Below are 20468 nucleotides of genomic sequence, written 5' to 3'. Positions count from 1 at the left end.
CCTGGAAGACACCTTCTTCAAGCAGTGGTACAGGAAGAAGTCTGCATCCTTCAAGAAAAAACATGATTTTCATGCAGGACAATGCTCCATCACACGCGTCCAAGTACTCCACAGCGTGGCTGGCAAGAAAGGGTATAAAAGAAGGAAATCTAATGAAATGGCCTCCTTGTTCACCTGATCTGAACCCCATTGAGAACCTGTGGTCCATCATCAAATGTGAGATTTACAAGGAGGGAAAACAGTACACCTCTCTGAACAGTGTCTGGGAGGCTGTGGTTGCTGCTGCACGCAATGTTGATGGTGAACAGATCAAAACACTGACAGAATCCATGGATGGCAGGCTTTTTAGTGTCCTTGCAAAGAAAGGTGGCTATATTGGTCACTGATTTGTTTTTGTTTTGTTTTTGAATGTCAGAAATGTATATTTGTGAATGTTGAGATGTTATATTGGTTTCACTGGTAATAATAAATAATTGAAATGGGTATATATTTGTTTTTTGTTAAGTTGCCTAATAATTATGCACAGTAATAGTCACCTGCGCACACAGATATCCCCCTAACATAGCTAAAACTAAAAACAAACTAAAAACTACTTCCAAAAATATTCAGCTTTGATATTAATGAGTTTCTTGGGTTCATTGAGAACATGGTTGTTGTTCAATAATAAAATTAATCCTCAAAAATACAACTTGCCTAATAATTCTGCACTCCCTGTAGTTCAAATCCAAGTATGGAAAATCAACTGATGGAAAAGAAAGCTATTTAGTTTTAGCTACAGTAATTAAAATCAGTGTTGGTATCTTCAAACGTTTGAATGCAGAGCTCTCTCTCCTCCCTTTCCTTCAGATCTCGGGTGGGAGAAGACCTCCGAGCTCTCTTGCCTTATTTACTGTACTGTTATTCACACAATAAGATAGATGAGCATTAAAGAGTACTATGTTTAATAAGTACATTGTGGCGCTGTTCTGATCACATTAATAGTGAGCAGTAAAGCCTGGTGATAGAGAATAATTCAAAGCATTTAATTTGATAAACCCCAAATCTGAAGAGCAGTGATTTTAGATGAGTAACTAGTCTTGAGGCAGATAACCTGTTGCACTTAGATTGATTCTCAGTAAAATAAAACGGAGAGCTGTGGGTCCTACATACTTGCAAAATAAATTAATTATCTGCAATGTCAGGGATAACGTCAGTGACTGAACAGTAGACAGAGCACTATCTTGAATGTAAATGTGCAGAAAAATGTAACTTATTTTGCTTGCCTTGAAAAATATATACTTTATATACACTAAGAACAGTTATACAGTGCGATCTAGGTTTCAGCGTCTGCTGCTGCAGGCTATTTTGATAAGTCCTAGGGAGCTCTTGCCTTTGGTGTGTTGCAATTTTTAAAAAACATTTTTATTAATAAAAGTAAATTGGTAAAACATAATAGGATTGTTCTATGTGCAATACTTACATTTAGGGATACTTTTTTTTTTTTTTACATTTCCAATTTAGAGCAAAAGTTGGTTGAAGATATATCGCACTTGAACTCTGTGGACTTGGACTGTTGCTTGTAGTCCCACTATGGGGTTTATGGCACATTTTATGGCAATGTTGATGTGTTCTTTTATTGCAGATGTGACACAAACCTAGATGATTTGTTTTTGATAAAGAAATGTCATCTTATTGATTATAATCATAGACTCCTCTTTTGACGTGAGCAAAACGGAATAGACCCCCGGAGAAATCCTTTCAGTATTTTATGGGTGATCCTTCATATTGAAAGAAGGCATTTGCATTTTATTAACTGGAGAGCCTATACATTGGGAAACACGTACTTTATTAACCAACAAAGTTGTCATGCAGAACAGCGTTAGTTAAAAAAAAAATATACAAAATAATACTTAACCACATTAGCAGTATCTTTAAGTGTAAATGCCATTTACCCATTTTTTATGTTTTTCTTCTAGGCTGACAGCCATTTAAAGCACTATTTGCACATTATTGAGAATAAAGAAGTTTATCCGGTTATATTTGACAGCAACGGAGTGGTACTCTCCATGCCTCCAATCATTAACGGTGAGACTGGTGATACAATTCTTTATTTTTTGTTTTTTTAATAAATAATTAAATGCCAGTTTTGTCGAGCACTTCTTCCCACTACTTTTAAAGGAGACAGCAATTTGCACATCTCTCTACTAGAGTGTTGGATAATGAACGTTCTTGAAACGAACCAGAGATTAAACCAATGGTTCCTTTATCTTGGGATCTTTATTACCATCCATAAACCGTGACTTTCTCAGTGTGCTGGATTCCCGAAAAGATTTTGAAGCGAGAAACATAAAACAGCCATAATAAAACAAACCTTACTTATGGAAAAGTGTTTTTACTGTTTATTAATGACAAGAAACTTACATATTTCAGCAAGATATCCAGTTACAAAATTGAAATGAGTTCAGAAAGGCCAAAGGATCAATGCCTTCAGACTGTTATGTTACCAGATAGCCATCAGCCAATAGGACCAGGCCTCTAGAGTGCCAGTTAGCCACAGAGGCAGGCCTCCAGTGATTCTGAGCTTCAGTCTGCTGGAGGAGAATGCTGCCAGACGGCCAAGCTAATAAGATATCTTACATCAGTAACCTAGAAAACAGTACCAGTGCAAAAATAGAGGTGCGAGAGGACAGCCTTGTCGCGTGCCTCTACCCACTGCCCATGAGTCAGAGTACAGCCGACCGACTTTCCCTCTCGCCATCGGCGCATTGTACAATAGTTGCACCCATAACGATACTGAACACCAAATCCCATTGCTTCTAGCGCAGACACCAGGTAATGCCAAATCACTGTTTCAAAAGCCTTAGCAAAAGTCAGCTCCTCTTCCCTTCCCTCCACTTCCTGCATCACATGCATTAACCGTCTAAGATTCATGGCTGCCACAGTCTTAGGGGAAGTACCTTACACAGCACCTTTGTGTCTGTATTAATCATTGTAAGCAGAACGGTAGGAGACGGATCAGAAGCATCTGCCCCTGGCTTCAATATACAGGATATACAGTCCTTCCTAATGGAAGGAGCTAAAACACCATGCTCTAGAGTCTCGAGATATACCTCAAGCAGTCACTGCGTAAGGTCTAGTGTGAAGGCATGATATAACTCAGCCAGAAGCTGTCTCTCCCTGGCATCCCCTGTCCCCCCCCATGTCCTGGTAGACATGCAAGGGCCACCTCCTACACTGTGAGATCTGCGTGCAGTTCCTGGAGCGCCACCTCCCCCAGACGTGGAATCAGGAAACTGGTCAGAAGGTCAGTAATGTGCCAGTCGACCTGGGCAGTTGTAGATCTGTTCCAAGAGCTCCCTAAAGGTCGCCACTATATCACTCTGCTTGTATGCTTCCCACTCGAGTGGTCCTAAGATTCAATATAGGGGCCTGAGATGTCTCTCTACATAGCACTCAGACATGGCTGGCACTAGGCATGGGCAGCTGTCCAGGGCTCAGCACACTTCCCACTGACATGGTGCCTCCTGCCAGTGTGCCACAGCCAGGGTGGCACTCATCCTCTTCTTCCAGGCCCCTTCAATTACTAGTGAGGTGTATTTCCTTACTGGGAAAGGGGGGTGGGGGATCTAGGGCCTCACAGCTATAGTGTAGTGCTGCGAGGCCCAGGCGAGGGGGCCCCCACTGCTGGGCCCAGGTAGGTGAGACAAACTGAAGTTTTGTGAAGCAGTCACGACTACTGCCTCAGTGCGAACCATACTGCGGGATGCCCATCTTCACCTAGTTTGTGCGCTGCCTCCTTTAGCACGTTTAATGGGCAGGCCACCCTATCACTTTCAGCCCTTCAAGGGATATAGAAGAGGTATCACGTCGGTCACTTAAAAAAAGTGTATTTCTTTAACCTGTGAAAGCTTTGACATTAATATGTCACATTACAGCACTGCAGTGAGAAATACTTATTAAAACGTAAATCATTAGTAAAGAAAGAGGCAAGACAGTTGTCATGTAAACTCTGTAATATTAAAGAGCAACATTATATTCTACTAAATCGAACATAATCATTTTTTGGACAGCTGGTAGTCTGAACTCACATTTGAAAGTGCCCTTATACAATATAATTAAGAACAAGCTTTTGCAATGCAACAAGTCTCGCATTTCTACGAGTTAGAGCTTTTAGCAGTTGTATTCTCCCAACCGGACTTTTCTTGCCACATTAAATGGAAAAGAAAGAGCACAGTCGCACTGCTACAGTTCACTCGTAGTGAAACCTATCAGCAAAAGTGCAATTATCTACGTAACCCGCAAAAGTACAGTTAACTATGTAACAGGGTCGATGTAATGGAAAGTGCTCGACTTCTTCCAAGCGAGATCGTGCTGCGAAAAAAGATAAAAAGTAGTCCACAAACCGAACGGAAAACAGCGAGCCTCGCATGTTTTCAGTACTTGGTCGCTGCGCTCGAGAAGGGCTAACCACTGGAAAAGGCATGACGTACGCATGCCTTCCACTAATGAAAGCAAGCAGATTTTAACAGGCAAGCCCACGAACCAATGAAAGACACTGACATGACATGGATGGGGCTCCGAGCCCTTTTCTAACTACTAAAGAATCTAGCAAGCGCATGTGACGCAGGGTCAACCCTAAAAAGGAGTTTTGGTGAAATAAAGTAGTGCCTAGGATCACATAATTGAAGCAGGGAACAACAGTTTATCAAGGTTTTCTGGATTTAGTTTGTGCAAATCGGCCACAAAATAAGTATCTGGCTTTCCGTTTTCATGTTGACAGCGCATACTCAACCTGAAAGCATTGGGGGCCTTTATGTGAGCATCAGTTACATTACTTATTTGTTTGTATAGGCACAGGGGAATAAGTGATTTGTCCAGAACCACAGGATATCGAGCTGACGCCAAGAATAAAACTTGGTTCCCCAGTTAAGGTCAGCAGCTCTAGCTGTAATGCCATATCGTGGTTAGACAGATGGTGGCAGGCAGAAGCCACATGAAAGCTTGGCTCTTTATGGGCTTGTGGTTTAAACTGGACCTTGAGCTGAACAGAACCCTGGAGTATGGCATTGGTGTCTCTTTCTCTCATTAAGCCTGTTTCAAAGTGCTGCTGTATTGTCAGATCAGGAGACGAGGCACAGGGAGAGTATTATGTGCCCAGGATCAGTCAGTTTGTTAAATAGACCCAGGACTGCAGTACACTGCTGCTTGGTACAAAAACTATATATTTACCACTGTACTGCATTTAGGTGACTATTACTTATGACTGGGCCCCTCCCTCCTCTCAGAAAATATGAATACATTTTTGAAAATCTTGGTGACTAGCAGTTCTAACAATGAATCAAAATGCTCCCAATCTTGCCAAGGGGGGAGTAGCAGAGCAGTAAGCAGAGCCACTGAAATTATGTGGCTGGGAGGTTCAAGTTATGTGGCACAGATGAGTAACTTATGCACCAAGAAAAAACATATTATGCAGCATAATTCAGCACATTTTAGGATAGTATTACCTCACTATATTGTCATTTTTGCACTTGTTAATACTGTCTGGGTATGGATGCCATAAATTTGTACCATTTTAACATCCAAATGTAGCAATAAGCAACATAAATGTGACCATTGGAGTTTACATAGGATCTCTAGCTGCGCTGCAACACATGTTGTTGTATTATTAGGAACTTTTGAACCATTTGAACTAGAATCAAAAATTGTTATTGTTAAAACCTGCAGATTATTCAGGAGAAAATGGATTATGTGGCAAATCTATAATTATGAAATAAAATGCAGCGGGCGCACAATTGCATAGTTCCAGTGGTCCTGGCAATACATTTGGCCCAATGGGAATCCAGGAAAAATGTGTCTCCTAGTTCCATTTCTCCAACTAGTCCACAAGTGGGGTGTGGGGTGAAGGGGCTGCTGCTCCCAGGGATCGCCAGTCTGTTATGAGCCCTGCTGAGATTTATAACATTGCAATTATCCCCATCATAAAACTGAGATTAGATGTCAACTATCATAGTTTAATGGTTAAAACGTACCAGCTGGACCAGGCCCTGTGTTAGTGGGTACTTACTATACAGTATGCGAGGTAGACACTGATAATCACTACTGGTGTTCCAAAGCTTAAGACTATTTCATTCTTTTTGAATACCAGAGTTCATTTTTTAAATTTGTTGCTCGCAATTTGCCATTGTGCGCAGTCAAGGCTCTGTTTTAGACATGAAAAAACTATCAATGATGGTAAAATACTTACCAGGTACAGGCATAGAGACCTGGTGTCTCTCTCGTGGTCCTTGCGGCCATAGTCCAGCCTTGTCAGGCCCAAGAAAATGGAGCGGTTAGTAGGCCTAGCTCGCATTATTATTTAATTGCATTTAAACATGTGCTCTATAGATTTTGTTCAGTTAGGTGAAATCAAATGAGAGGAAATGTATCCCAAATCTGTTAACTTAATCTGCATCATACTTATTTAGAAGATGAAATGCACTCTGGAACCATGTAAGCTGATACTAATAATTAGTATCAGAACATTTAAATGCTTCAGAGTATGTTGATAGGGGTGCTGTAGCCATGGCCCATGAAATTAAACCCTTTCACCCTTCATATGATTCTATTCTGATAGTTTATGATGTTTGTCATTGACTAGGGTGATACCTTTAATAGTCATCAAGCTATTTTCAACTGTTTTATTTGCTCTCCTATCTTTTTTTGAAAATACCCTATATTTCACTGGGTATCAGGAAAACCATCTTGAAACTTTAGTCCACCCTGGCCCCCTTAATGGCAATTCTACATGCTGCAGTTCACCTAACTAAGGCATGAAGAACTACGTCATAACACTGTGATGGAACTACACAGGTCATCCTTGCTCTCCTGCACCATCTTCAAACTCGGCTGCATTATATGAAAAGCTATCACAACGAGTTAACAATCAATAAAGCAGCTACCTTTTCCATCACTCCTTGACTTTATGCTTGCCACTTACCCTGTACAGTGCTCTGCTGTCTTTGGCTAGGTTTGCACTATATAACTAACACTCTGCCTTCCTGGATGACCAGCTTGCCATCTCCAGTGGCTCGCAGCACACCCACAGCAAGGACAGCGTCCGACAGAAGAAGAAGAGATTCTAAAAAGAGGAAAAACAGAAAAAGGCCTTTCTGATCTAAGCCCCTAGAATATGGAATGATATTCCATTATCCCTCCAGACAGCCCAAAGTCACCTCCAATTTAGAAAACAATGAATAGTCAACATTTAAAACACAAAAACAAAAAAAACTTGTGATGGAGTCACAATGTATAAACCATCTTCTCTTTCTACCACGTGTTGACAGTTCACCCGGTAGAGTCCTTGGCAGGCTTTCAACTTGTTTTGCACTATATAAATACTGCATACACAGAACTGTATTGAATGCACTATTCTGGAAAAAAAAATCACATTTGATTGAACTTACAAGTTTTGGAGAGACTGAAGCCAAAGCTTTCCGTCCAGTGTGACTAATATAATGAATGTATTTCCAGTTAATTGAAATTTAATGTTCGATGGCATCTGTCGCTGTAGATACGCATGTTTTGCATAGCTCGCCATCTGGTGTTGGGCCGGAGTGTTACAAGTTGTTTTTCTTCGAAGAAGTCTTTCGAGTCACGGGACCAAGTGACTCCTCCTTTTGTCTCCATTGCGCATGGGCGTCGACTCCATCTTCGATTGTTTTTTTTCCGCCATCGGGTTCGGACGTGTTCCTGTCGCTCCGAGTTTCGGAACGGAAAGATAGCTAATTTCGGAAGATTTTCGTCGGTATTGTTGCGTTCGGGGTCGGCGTAGTTAGATTCAACACCGCGTCTAAGATCGAAGAGCTCCGGTGCCCTTCGGGGTAATTTTTTCGATCCCCCGTCGGGGCCTGGTCGGCCCGAACGCGTGCAGAAGAACGCCGATGGAACGGACCCCGTTCCGTTTCTGTCCCAAATGCCACAATAAATGCCCCTATACAGACCAACACTTGGTCTGCAACCTGTGCCTGTCACCTGAGCACAGTGAAGACACCTGCGAGGCCTGTCGTGCGTTCCGGTCCCGAAAAACTCTCCGAGACCGTCGAGCCAGAAGACTTCAGATGGCGTCCGCGCCGACAGCCCACCGGGAGTTCGAGGAACAAGAAGAGGAGGGAACCTTTTCGATCCAAGAATCTGACTCCGAAGGATTCGACGATACACAAACCGTGAGTAGGACGTCGAAAACCACTCAGAAGAAGATTTACAAGGCCCAGGGGACGCCACTGCCACCAGGCCATGGCTCGACCCATAAATTCGGTGACCGACCGTCGGCACCGAAAAAGGCCCAAACAGTGCCGAGATCGTCCGACTCCGGTCGAGACACCGGCACGCAGCCTTCTCGGGACCGAGAAAGTGCTGGAGACAAGCATCGACACCGAGATACCGGTGTAGACACGGCTCGACGCCGAGACAGCGGCACCGAAGAAGATCGACGCCGAGAGGTTTCGGCCCCGAAAAAGAAAAAAGTCACCTCGGAGCCGAAAAAAGATGCAGACAGGGTTTCGGTGCCAAAACAAACTGCAACCGACCCAGTTTCAGGCTCTTATACAGAAGAGCACTCGCTAACCTCCCAAATGCAAAAGCATAGGTTTGAGGAAGAACTACACTCAACGGATGTAGACCATACGCAAAAGCGTATTTTCATACAGCAGGGGACAGGAAAAATAAGCACCCTTCCCCCTATTAGAAGAAAGAGAAGATTTGAGTTCCAAACTGAACAAACAACACAAACAAAAGTGGTGAAAAAAAGTTACCCCACCACCCTCTCCTCCACCTGTGATTAACGTCTCACCAGCACAAACTCCATCACATTCCCCAGCTCACACCACCATGAGCCAGGGTGACCAAGATCAAGACGCATGGGACTTATACGACGCCCCAGTGTCAGATAACAGTCCGGAGGCATACCCTACGAAGCCATCTCCACCAGAGGACAGCTCTGCGTATTCTCAAGTGGTGGCTAGAGCAGCACAATTTCACAATGTAAGCCTCCACTCAGAACAGGTCGAGGATGACTTTTTATTCAACACACTCTCCTCCACCCACAGCTCCTACCAAAGCCTGCCTATGCTCCCTGGTATGCTCCGGCACGCAAAAGAAATCTTTAAGGAGCCGGTCAAAAGTAGGGCAATCACACCAAGAGTGGAAAAAAAGTATAAGGCGCCTCCTACAGACCCGGCTTTCATCACTACACAGCTGCCACCAGACTCTGTCGTTGTAGGAGCAGCTAGGAAAAGGGCCAACTCCCACACATCTGGAGATGCACCACCCCCAGATAAAGAAAGCCGCAAGTTCGATGCAGCTGGTAAGAGTCGCAGCACAAGCTGCAAACCAGTGGCGCATCGCTAACTCCCAGGCACTACTTGCGCGCTATGACAGAGCCCATTGGGATGAGATGCAACATCTCATTGACCATCTGCCCAAGGACCTACAAAATAGGGCAAAACAAGTGGTTAAGGAGGGACAGACCATTTCCAACAACCAAATCCGCTCCTCCATGGACGCTGCAGATACAGCTGCACGGACAATTAATACATCTGTAACTATCAGAAGGCATGCATGGCTCCGAACGTCTGGATTTAAACCAGAGATTCAGCAAGCAGTTCTCAATATGCCTTTTAACGAAAAAGAACTGTTCGGTCCAGAAGTGGACACAGCGATTGAGAAACTCAAAAAAGACACGGACACTGCTAAAGCCATGGGCGCACTCTACTCCCCGCAGAGCAGAGGGAATTACAGCACATTCCGTAAAACACCCTTTAGAGGGGGGTTTCGGGGTCAGAGCACACAAGCCAGCACCTCACAGGCAACACCGTCCAGTTACCAGGGACAGTACAGAGGAGGTTTTCGGGGACAATATAGAGGAGGGCAATTCCCTAGGAATAGAGGAAAATTTCAAAGCCCCAAAACCCCTACTACTAAGCAGTGACTCACATGTCACTCACCCCCTCCACACAACACCAGTGGGGGGAAGAATAAGTCATTATTACAAAGCATGGGAGGAAATCACTACAGACACTTGGGTTCTAGCAATTATCCAACATGGTTATTGCATAGAATTTCTACAATTCCCTCCAAACATACCACCAAAAGCACAAAATTTGACAAAACATCATTCCAATCTCCTGGAGATAGAAGTGCAGGCACTATTGCAAAAGAATGCAATCGAATTAGTGCCAAACACACAAATAAACACAGGAGTTTACTCACTGTACTTTCTGATACCAAAGAAGGACAAAACGCTGAGACCAATCCTAGACCTCAGAATAGTGAACACATTCATCAAATCAGACCACTTTCACATGGTCACACTACAAGAAGTATTACCATTGGTAAAACTACACGACTACATGTCAACTTTAGACCTCAAGGACGCGTATTTCCATATACCAATACACCCATCGCACAGGAAATACCTAAGGTTTGTATTCAAAGGAATACATTACCAATTCAAGGTACTGCCTGTCGGATTAACAACCGCACCAAGAGTCTTTACCAAATGTCTAGCGGTAGTCGCTGCACACATCAGAAGGCAGCAAATACATGTGTTCCCATATCTAGACGACTGGCTAATCAAGGCCCATTCGTTAATAGAGTGCTCAAATCACACAAATCAGATCATACAAACCCTCTTCAAACTAGGGTTCACTGTCAACTTCACGAAATCCAACATTCTGCTGTGCAAGGTACAACAATACCTAGGAGCCATAATAGACACAACAAAAGGAGTAGCCACTCCAAGTCCCCAAAGAATTCAAAATGTCAACACCATCATACAACGCATGTATCCAACACAAAAGATACAAGCAAAGATGATATTACAACTCCTAGGCATGATGTCTTCATGCATAGCCATTGTCCCAAACGCAAGACTGCACATGAGGCCCTTACAACAGTGCCTAGCATCACAGTGGTCTCAAGCACAGGGTCATCTTCTAGATCTGGTGTTAATAGACCGCCAAACTTACCTCTCGCTTCTGTGGTGGAACAACATAAATTTAAACAAAGGGCGGCCTTTCCAAGACCCAGTGCCACAATACATAATAACAACAGATGCTTCCATGACAGGGTGGGGAGCACACCTCGATCAACACAGCATACAAGGACAATGGAACGTACATCAAACAAAACTGCATATAAATCACCTAGAACTTCTAGCAGTTTTTCAAGCACTAAAAGCTTTCCAACCAATAATAGTTCACAAATACATTCTCGTCAAGACAGACAACATGACAACAATGTATTATCTAAACAAGCAAGGGGGGACACACTCCACGCAGTTAAGCCTGCTAGCACAAAAAATTTGGCGTTGGGCAATTCACAACCAAATTCGCCTAATAGCACAATTTATACCAGGGATCCAAAATCAACTCGCAGACAACCTCTCTCGAGATCACCAACAGGTCCACGAATGGGAAATTCACCCCCAAATTCTGAACACCTATTTCAAACTCTGGGGAACACCTCAAATAGACTTGTTTGCGACGAAGGAGAACGCAAAATGCCAAAACTTCGCATCCAGATACCCACACAAACAGTCCCAAGGCAATGCCCTATGGATGAACTGGTCAGGGATATTTGCTTACGCTTTTCCTCCTCTCCCTCTCCTTCCTTACCTGGTAAACAAACTCAGTCAAAACAAACTCAAACTCATACTAATAGCACCAACTTGGGCAAGGCAACCCTGGTACACAACGCTGCTAGACCTATCAGTAGTACCCTACATCAAATTGCCCAACAGGCCAGATCTGTTGACACAACACAACCAAAAGATCAGACACCCAGATCCAGCATCGCTGAATCTAGCAATCTGGCTCCTGAGATCCTAGAATTCGGGCACTTACAACTTACCCAAGAATGTATGGAAGTCATAAAGCAAGCCAGAAGGCCATCCACCAGGCACTGCTATGCAAGTAAATGGAAGAGGTTTGTTTGCTACTGCCATATTAATCAAATACAACCATTACACACAACTCCAGAACATGTAGTGGGTTACTTGCTTCACTTACAAAAATCTAACCTGGCTTTCTCTTCCATTAAAATACACCTTGCAGCAATATCTGCATACCTGCAGACTACCTATTCAACTTCCCTATATAAGATACCAGTCATTAAAGCATTCATGGAGGGCCTTAGGAGAATTATACCACCAAGAACACCACCTGTTCCTTCATGGAACCTAAATGTTGTCCTGACTAGACTTATGGGTCCACCTTTTGAACCCATGCACTCCTGCGAAATACAGTTCCTAACCTGGAAGGTTGCATTTCTCATCGCCATTACTTCCCTAAGAAGAGTAAGCGAGATTCAGGCGTTTACAATACAAGAACCTTTTATACAACTACACAAGAATAAGGTCGTCCTAAGGACTAATCCTAAATTTTTGCCAAAGGTTATTTCACCGTTCCATCTAAATCAAACAGTGGAACTTCCAGTGTTCTTTCCACAGCCAGATACCGTAGCTGAAAGGGCACTACATACATTAGATGTCAAAAGAGCATTAATGTATTACATTGACAGAACAAAGAACATCAGAAAGACTAAACAACTATTTATTGCATTTCAAAAACCTCATGCAGGAAACCCAGTATCAAAACAAGGTATAGCCAGATGGATAGTTAAATGCATCCAAATCTGCTACCTTAAAGCTAAACGACAGCTGCCCATTACACCAAGGGCACACTCAACCAGAAAAAAAGGTGCTACCATGGCCTTTCTAGGAAACATCCCAATGCAAGAAATATGTAAGGCAGCCACATGGTCTACGCCTCACACATTCACCAAGCACTACTGTGTAGATGTGTTATCCGCACAACAAGCCACAGTAGGTCAAGCCGTATTAAGAACATTATTTCAAACTACTTCCACTCCTACAGGCTGAGCCACCGCTTTTGGGGAGATAACTGCTTACTAGTCTATGCAAAACATGCGTATCTACAGCGACAGATGCCATCGAACTGAAAATGTCACTTACCCAGTGTACATCTGTTCGTGGCATCAGTCGCTGTAGATTCGCATGTGCCCACCCGCCTCCCCGGGAGCCTGTATCAGTTTGGAAGTTACCTTCAACTATTTGTATATGTATCATCTCAACCTTAAATAGGTACATACTTAGTCACTCCATTGCATGGGCACTATTACTACAATTCAACTCCTACCTCACCCTCTGCGGGGGAAAAACAATCGAAGATGGAGTCGACGCCCATGCGCAATGGAGACAAAAGGAGGAGTCACTCGGTCCCGTGACTCGAAAGACTTCTTCGAAGAAAAACAACTTGTAACACTCCGGCCCAACACCAGATGGCGAGCTATGCAAAACATGCGAATCTACAGCGACTGATGCCACGAACAGATGTACACTGGGTAAGTGACATTTTCAATATATTTGTTTATTTTATTTGTGTTAATATTTATGTTTTTATTTTACTGATATCCGCAGCAAGAACTTTGCTTCTTTCAAAGTTTGGCAACAATGGTCAATTGATGGTCCTTTCTAGATGTCATTTTCTTTGATTTCACGTTGTATGCAAATGGGGAGTTGGGGGGGCTTACACATTCCCTTTCTGCCTGGGGCCCCATATGTCCTAGGATCGGCCTTGTAACTAGGCCAAGATCTTCCAAGAGGCGTCCCCCTCTCTGTAGTGTAAATGTTTGTAAGACTTCAAAGAATAACGCTCAAATTGATCTCTCACCAAGGCAGCCTGACTTTGAACCTCTACCTCATTCCGTGGACCATCCACATTGTCCGGGGGAGCCACTGTAGCTCTGCTAATGCTTCCTTCTGAAGGAGCTCTGCCTGTAAAATTCAGCGCACCTCACAGAATAGTCCTACACCTTGTCCCCACAAGACAGCCTTTCATCGCTTCCCTTTCAGTGGCCCGACTTTAACTTTTGACTTTGGCTTGTGGCAGACTTTGAGTGGAGGCCCAATTGATCTCAAAGTAATCTGTCAGGGCGCCCGCTAGCGCACCCCCGGCCACAAGATTTTACAATATTTAAGGAGGAACCTCCATGTGCATGGTGATCTAGTGCTGCCAACCCATTGTAGCAGACATTTACCGGGCCATGATCCAAAAGATAACCGGACGGGTGAAGTATTTTCGGGGCCAGATGAGTACGTAAGACACAATCAAGTCTGCTAAAGATACCATGTGTCAATGATAAGCGGGTATATTCCCGCTTCGTTAGGTGTGACTCCTTCCAAGCTATTCACACCCTAGCTGTCCCTAACCTCCTGGCGCATGGACATCTTTGGCTTAGTGTGTGTCTGTGGTGGGTGACAGTCAAGCGCACCATCTAGAGGGCAGTCAGTCACCCACCCATATCAACCTTGCTTTGACTGCCGGAGACACAACATTCTTCACTGTGGAGCAGAAAGACTAGTCATCCGTTTTGGGACAATAAGAGTTAACAAAGGCCACATCATCCAACCTGCCCTGCGATAATAAGCACTGCCCCTCAACATCTGCCTCCATATAAGTTGCTTCAAATAATACTCCAGTGGCAAACCAGATCAGCACCCCATGAGAAAGATGAGTAGTTAGCGTAATAGACATTCCCTTTCTATTTACTTGCAATTTCAGAGCCTGTGTCAGTAAGGTGGGATTCTTGGAGGCACGCTTTGCTAATACCATGCTGCTTGATGCGGGACAACACTCTATATAATTTTTTGTAGAACCCCCAAACCTTGCACGTTCCAGTAAAGGAGTTCATACTTGTTCGGGACAGCCATCTAAATCAGTCTCTGTGTTCCATCATGTCCCCCACCAAAACACGTCAAGATGGCAGTGAACTCCAAAACCATACCACTAACAACACATAAAAATATCTCCCCCCTCACACCCAGGAGAAGTAGACTTAAACAAGAACCACGTACATATCCTAAGAAATCGATGCACCAGGACACTGACCATCACTCCCCTCTCTTACACACACTCCAATACTCTACGCCCCACACTCAACAAAGGCAACCCCCACCCCACCGCACAAACCAGAGGATAAAATGGGTATACCTTTGGAGCCCTAAATTGTGACTGAATGCATACTCACACAGCCACCAAGGAACCACCCTGGGCCATGCAATCGCACCCCACTACCAATCCCTTGGCCTCCCTAGTAAGGCACTCCATAAGAGAGGTACAAGACCCAGCAGAACACAGTCAACCGTTCTCATCCGTCAATCACCAGACATACTATGTTCTGCATAGTCAGCAACGCCAAAGTGGCAATCAACTATACATTTCCACTCTGCAGTCGCCCACTACACACATTCTTACGAACATCGATTCACTTCAAGGAAAGTTCACTTTTACAGCGACCCCTATTGGGAGGACCCTTTCCCTCAGGTACCATTTTCGTTGGAGTGTCTGAGTCCTCATTGTCATTGGAAGGAGGTCCCTCATGAGACTCCACCTGTCTAAGCTGCTTTGATTCCTGAGTACATGGTGCCATCATCTCAAATTACTACACAACCTGGGCCATCCCCTAGGGATCGCAAACCAGTCGCAGCTTGTGTCTCCTTCATCCGTGCCACTTTCCACCTGAATGGAATGGTTCAATCTCATCCAAGGGCCCCCTTTGGGGCGCACTCGCTATGTCCAACTATGACCAAACATCCTCCGGGCGCGCAAAGATGTGCAACTTTCTTGCCTCTATGACTCGTAGTTAAGAAAGATAAAGTAGCATGCGCTGCAGCACCCATGGTGCAGAGCTGTTTCTTGACTTCCAGAAATGTTTTACGGTGCTCCTCCACCTTCTGGGTGTAGTTGGGGTTTATTGCAATGTTCCTGCCCTCAAACTATGGTGTCAGTGTCTCACTAGCCGCTCGCAGGATAACATCTCTGTTGCGATAAATCAGTAAGCGGGCAATCAGTGCCCTAGGAGGCGCCCACCGAGGAGGAACCAGGGCCAGTGCTCTGTGGGCACGTTCCTCCTCTGTAGGCGCGTTCGATGACAAGTGTCTGAGAGCCCCGTAGGACGCAGCTCAGTTTTCAGCCAATGTTTCAGGTACTGCTGTACTGACTGCCCTTCAGCCCGCTCCGGGAAACCGAGCATGTGTATGTTATTGCTTCTCGACCTCACCGCTGCATCCTCCACACCATCCTTGAGAGTGTCAGTGACAGCTGTCAGACCTGCTCCCTGCTATTTGAGTTGCCACACTTCCGTGTGGAGGAATGTGATGTTCGATTCTACAGTCTCCACCTTATTTGTACCTTACTCAGATCTGCACAGAGCAGATTCACCTTGACGGCGATGCTGGCAGTTTGACCCCCTTGGATCCCTGATTTTCCTCCAAGAGGGCAGCACACAATAGTTCCTCCTGGCACTCCGGAGAGAGCTCTGGTGTACTCCGGGGCCCCTGTCTCATGCTAATGTTACCCTTTGCCTGTCTCTGAGATCTGTCCTTTCCCATGTTGAAGTTTTGGCTGCACAAAGCAGCTGTTCCACACCCTTCACGGCAGGAGCGCCACCAACAGGTGCAGGCCCCAGGAGCAGCAACAGGAGAAGTGAGAGTTGGCAACGCCTGAAGGGCCGAGAAAGCAAGCTCCAGGGGAATCAGTACACCGATCTGAGATCGGGCCAACATATTGAAGGCACAAAGCTCCCCATGATCACAGGAGCAGTCCTCCACCGGCCAGTACACAGCTATCACAGACACTCCAGCAGGGCACATTTCCCTTCAATCACACCAGTTTCTGCCACACATCAGCACTTACCAACTCCTCCAAGAGGCCAGATGTCAAGAGTGTCCCTCCAGTGTCAAACTGCTTGAGCAGAAGCCCCCGATAGGTGAGGCTAGCAGGGCTGATTCAAATATGTAACTCCCAGCACCTCAGGGACAGTCAGGCCCTCTAGCCAACTGAATGATAAGGAGTCCACCACTTTAGGCCCCACTGATCTCCCCCAGCTGTGCATCCAGGAGGCCAGGAGGGGTTGCAACAAGCAATTCAGGGGCCTGGGGAAAGACCTGTGGCTCAGCTCCACGCCGCCAGGCAAGGCCATGAGGGACGCCCCTCCTCCAAGGGACTTAATCCGCACCAGGCTAAAGATTCCTACGGGTAGACACTGCCCGATCAATGACAGTGTGCCCCCATACAGCAGTAGTCTGTGTCTGCTAATTGCGGATCTCCAGGCTGAGGGTAATTGCAAGTGTTCAAATCACAGCAGAGGCCTCAGTCCCCGGCTACAGGGGAGGTGGGGGGCAACCCACGCCTGGTCCCTCTGGGTGTGCGCAACCACCAAAATCTCCCAGGGCTCAGGAGTGGCTTGTGGACCTTGTGCAAACGTCCTCTCAGGGCTTGTGCTGTTGTTGTCAGGTAGGTTCAGCAATTGGGCATCAGCAGGCCGCCACGCTGCACTCCACAGCCTCCCATTGTAGCTTGCGCGTACTCAAGTCTGTTTTCCATCAGTTCTTGCAGGCGTTGTTGGGGGAGCTATTTACCCTCTGCTGGTGTATCTGATGCCTTGTGCATACGTGGCCCCAGGCCCGCCCAGACCTGCAGCCGCCATTGGAGCTTTCCCTGGGTCCTCCAATACCAAGGTGTTCACGTGGCTGCCAGAGCCCTGCAAGCTGTGATCTCCCAGGATTAACAACTGGTGTCCTCTGCTCTGCTCCCACAGTGCAGGGTATTGCAATCCCCGTGGCTTCAGGGCAAGTAAACTGCTATATCATTCTGGATGCTGCAGGATGAAGCGACTGGGAGACGGAGCTCCCTAAAGGTGTGTCCTGTCAGCTGCCTTTCTAGCCACGCGCCCCCAGTGCAGGAAAGATAAACTCGCCCAGAGGAATAAGCGCTTGCTCCTGACGCCTGGTGCATTGTGAAGATCACAAATTTGAACTCTAGCAAGCACGGCTCCAGGATCGGTTATTCCTAGCCTGGTCTATATAATTTTGTGATATCTCTTTACTCGTCCTTTTGGGGGAGGTAATGTTTATGCTTCTATTTTTTTTTGTTTTTGCTGGTATTCTCTTGATTGGAGATACAAGTGCATGTGTACATTCTATCAAAAAGACGTGCCTGCTTGTGCTGTACTAAAGTCATCTTGGTATGGTTTTTGTTATTAATATGAAGTTGATCTTTGACATCAGTAATGCTTTTTCTAAATTGCCTGGGACAGTAGTTTCCCCCTGGGTTTCAGTACGGTATGAACTTCCTTAAAGGGGAAATCTCTGTTTTCGGTGATGTCATTTACCATAATGAGTGCTGTAATATGTGAAGTCATAAGCAATACATGACGGGTGTAGGTTATAATTATGCCAGTAAAGTATAACTGGTGAATTTCAGCATTTTCTTCTTTTTTTTAAACATTCGTTCTTACCCTATTTCAACACCTAAATTAAACGTCACTTTAGCCTTTGAAATTCATCAAAAACAGGTTTCTTTTAATAATGTTGGTGAAAATTAGGGAGCAGTTATGTGACTGAGAAGATGGATAGACTGAGTACACAGATTTATAAAGGGGATGCTGTACCTACGCTGATGTCTCTCTCACTACTATTTGTAGCCCCTTTAAAAATAGATTATGCCTCAATCACTAAACCTCACACCTTCCTCTCACTTTTTTAACCCCCTGAATTCATGCCTGTAGTATGCCCATTTGCTTCAAGCTACTCTTCAGGAAAAGCTTTAAATTCAACTGCTCTTATTCTTACAAAATTCCATTCCGGCATGCCTTAATTTTGTCTTGAATGAAAACCATTAGTGCTGTAGCTTTTCATTAGAACTCTGTGGTGACCTTGCAGTTGATCACTAGGGTATTAGCTGGCGTTCGAAATAAAGTAAATATTTGACTATGCATGTCGGAATGCTTTACTGAAATGGGCGAGGAGGATATTTCAGAAGGCATAGAAAATGTGCCCTTATGTTTGCTTTAATAGAGCAGTAGCCATGATTAATATACCACAAAGAGATCCCTCATTCATGAAATCCTTGCAGTTTTACAGCTTCGATTCCATTAACATGACATTCAAATGTGCCACACTTGTTTCATAAATTGAAAACATTAGTACGTTAATTGCTCATTAGATCGTCGTGGTAATGCTGCAGTTGATCACTAAGGAGATAACTGCCAGACTGGTGTTGATGTTGAAAGTACTTGTGTAAGCCTACATATCAGAATATTTTACTTGAATTAAATGAGGAAAATATTTGAGAAGTGAGATGATTAATATGTCTTCATGTTATCTTTCTCGTGCACTAATGGTGATTGTGGTAAAATGAAACCTCATTTTCATAATTTCTAAAGGAAATACTTCAAGATGGCTTTAGGTGTATTCCGGGTTTGTGGGCACCAACAGTCCACATGTCCCTATTTTTTTTAACCTCTTCAGTGCCACCGGAGCCCTTCTTTAAACGGATGTACACAGGATCGAAAAAAGCTCGTTCTCGGAGTAAAGTTCTGACTTTCAGCCTAATTTGGTGCCATTTCATTCAGCTGTTTTTTTTCTGTATTACTAACATAGAAAATCAATGTTTTACACTCTGCTTTTAGCTTGGCCCGTGCTTCATGGATGTGTGTAAAACTTTCAGTGAAGGAGCTGAGGTAGATTAACTTTTTTTTTTTTGAAGGTTTTATGAAGGTTTGTCAAATGGCATCAAAGTTGTTGGCTCTTCTTTTGGAAATAGTGATCTAACTACATTGTGGTGTCCAACACTGTATTATTTATGTCGATTTCACATTTTTCTCCTTCATATGAGGACACAAGCTGGTACTCCAGGTTTAAAACACCTTCATTACAGAAGTTGGTGGCTTGTTGTAGCTTTGTGAAGCCTGTGTCAAACTGGTGTGTGCTCAATTCCATCTTAAAGAAAAATACCACAGTATGATCATGGAATTAGGTAACCTACTCTGTATGATGAAAACCGTCCTAAAATATATTCACTTCTCCTTAGCTATAAAATTAAGACTGCCCATAAAAGTCCTATGGACAAATCACTAGCATATTCAGTTCTTCATAGACTGACAGTAAACATCCTAATTTTGTGTGTGTGTGAGAGTATAAAACATCTCTCCGTCTTCATTCATAAGTCAAACTATGACCCTAGAGAATTAATTATCTTTCCCCATGCATCTTGTTTCCTTCTGCCTTCCCTATTTCACCTGAGACTCTGCCCTTAATGGGCCTACTCTTTGATAATTTCGTTTCAATTTGATTTCATACTGTCGTTGAGGCCTTTAACTTGCAATTGGAACTTAAAAGCTGTTTCTTCTGGTAAGGAAGTGCATGCTCATATGTTCTCTAGTTCCTCAATGGTTACTAGATGAGGAATTCCAATGATGAGATTAGCATTGGTATCCCTCTTTGTAACTGTGGCCAAACATGAGGTTTGAGTCTTCAGATCCAGGTGCTTTTAAATTACACCAGAATGTAATACCTTTTTAATCTTTAGTCAGATGCTGACTGCTGTATCATATATATTTTCTTTTTTTCTGTGGTGTCACTACATGTGAAA

General features: G+C 44.2%; 1 protein-coding gene across 1 annotated transcript in view; it reads left to right on the top strand.

Moving 5' to 3' along the window:
• FARSB (phenylalanyl-tRNA synthetase subunit beta) overlaps nucleotides 1–20468 on the top strand; it is a 326792-nt gene that overhangs the window by 100282 nt on the left and 206042 nt on the right. The window contains exon 7 of the mRNA XM_069213466.1: nucleotides 1956–2064. Coding sequence (XP_069069567.1) covers nucleotides 1956–2064 — 109 coding nt within the window. The remainder of the gene's footprint in view (nucleotides 1–1955; nucleotides 2065–20468) is intronic.

The sequence above is a fragment of the Pleurodeles waltl genome, chromosome 11, assembly GCF_031143425.1.
Source record: "Pleurodeles waltl isolate 20211129_DDA chromosome 11, aPleWal1.hap1.20221129, whole genome shotgun sequence".
Classification (NCBI taxonomy): Eukaryota; Metazoa; Chordata; class Amphibia; order Caudata; family Salamandridae; genus Pleurodeles; species Pleurodeles waltl.
The sequence above is the reverse complement of the archived record's forward strand: the minus strand, read 5'-3'. Positions and strand labels throughout refer to the sequence as shown.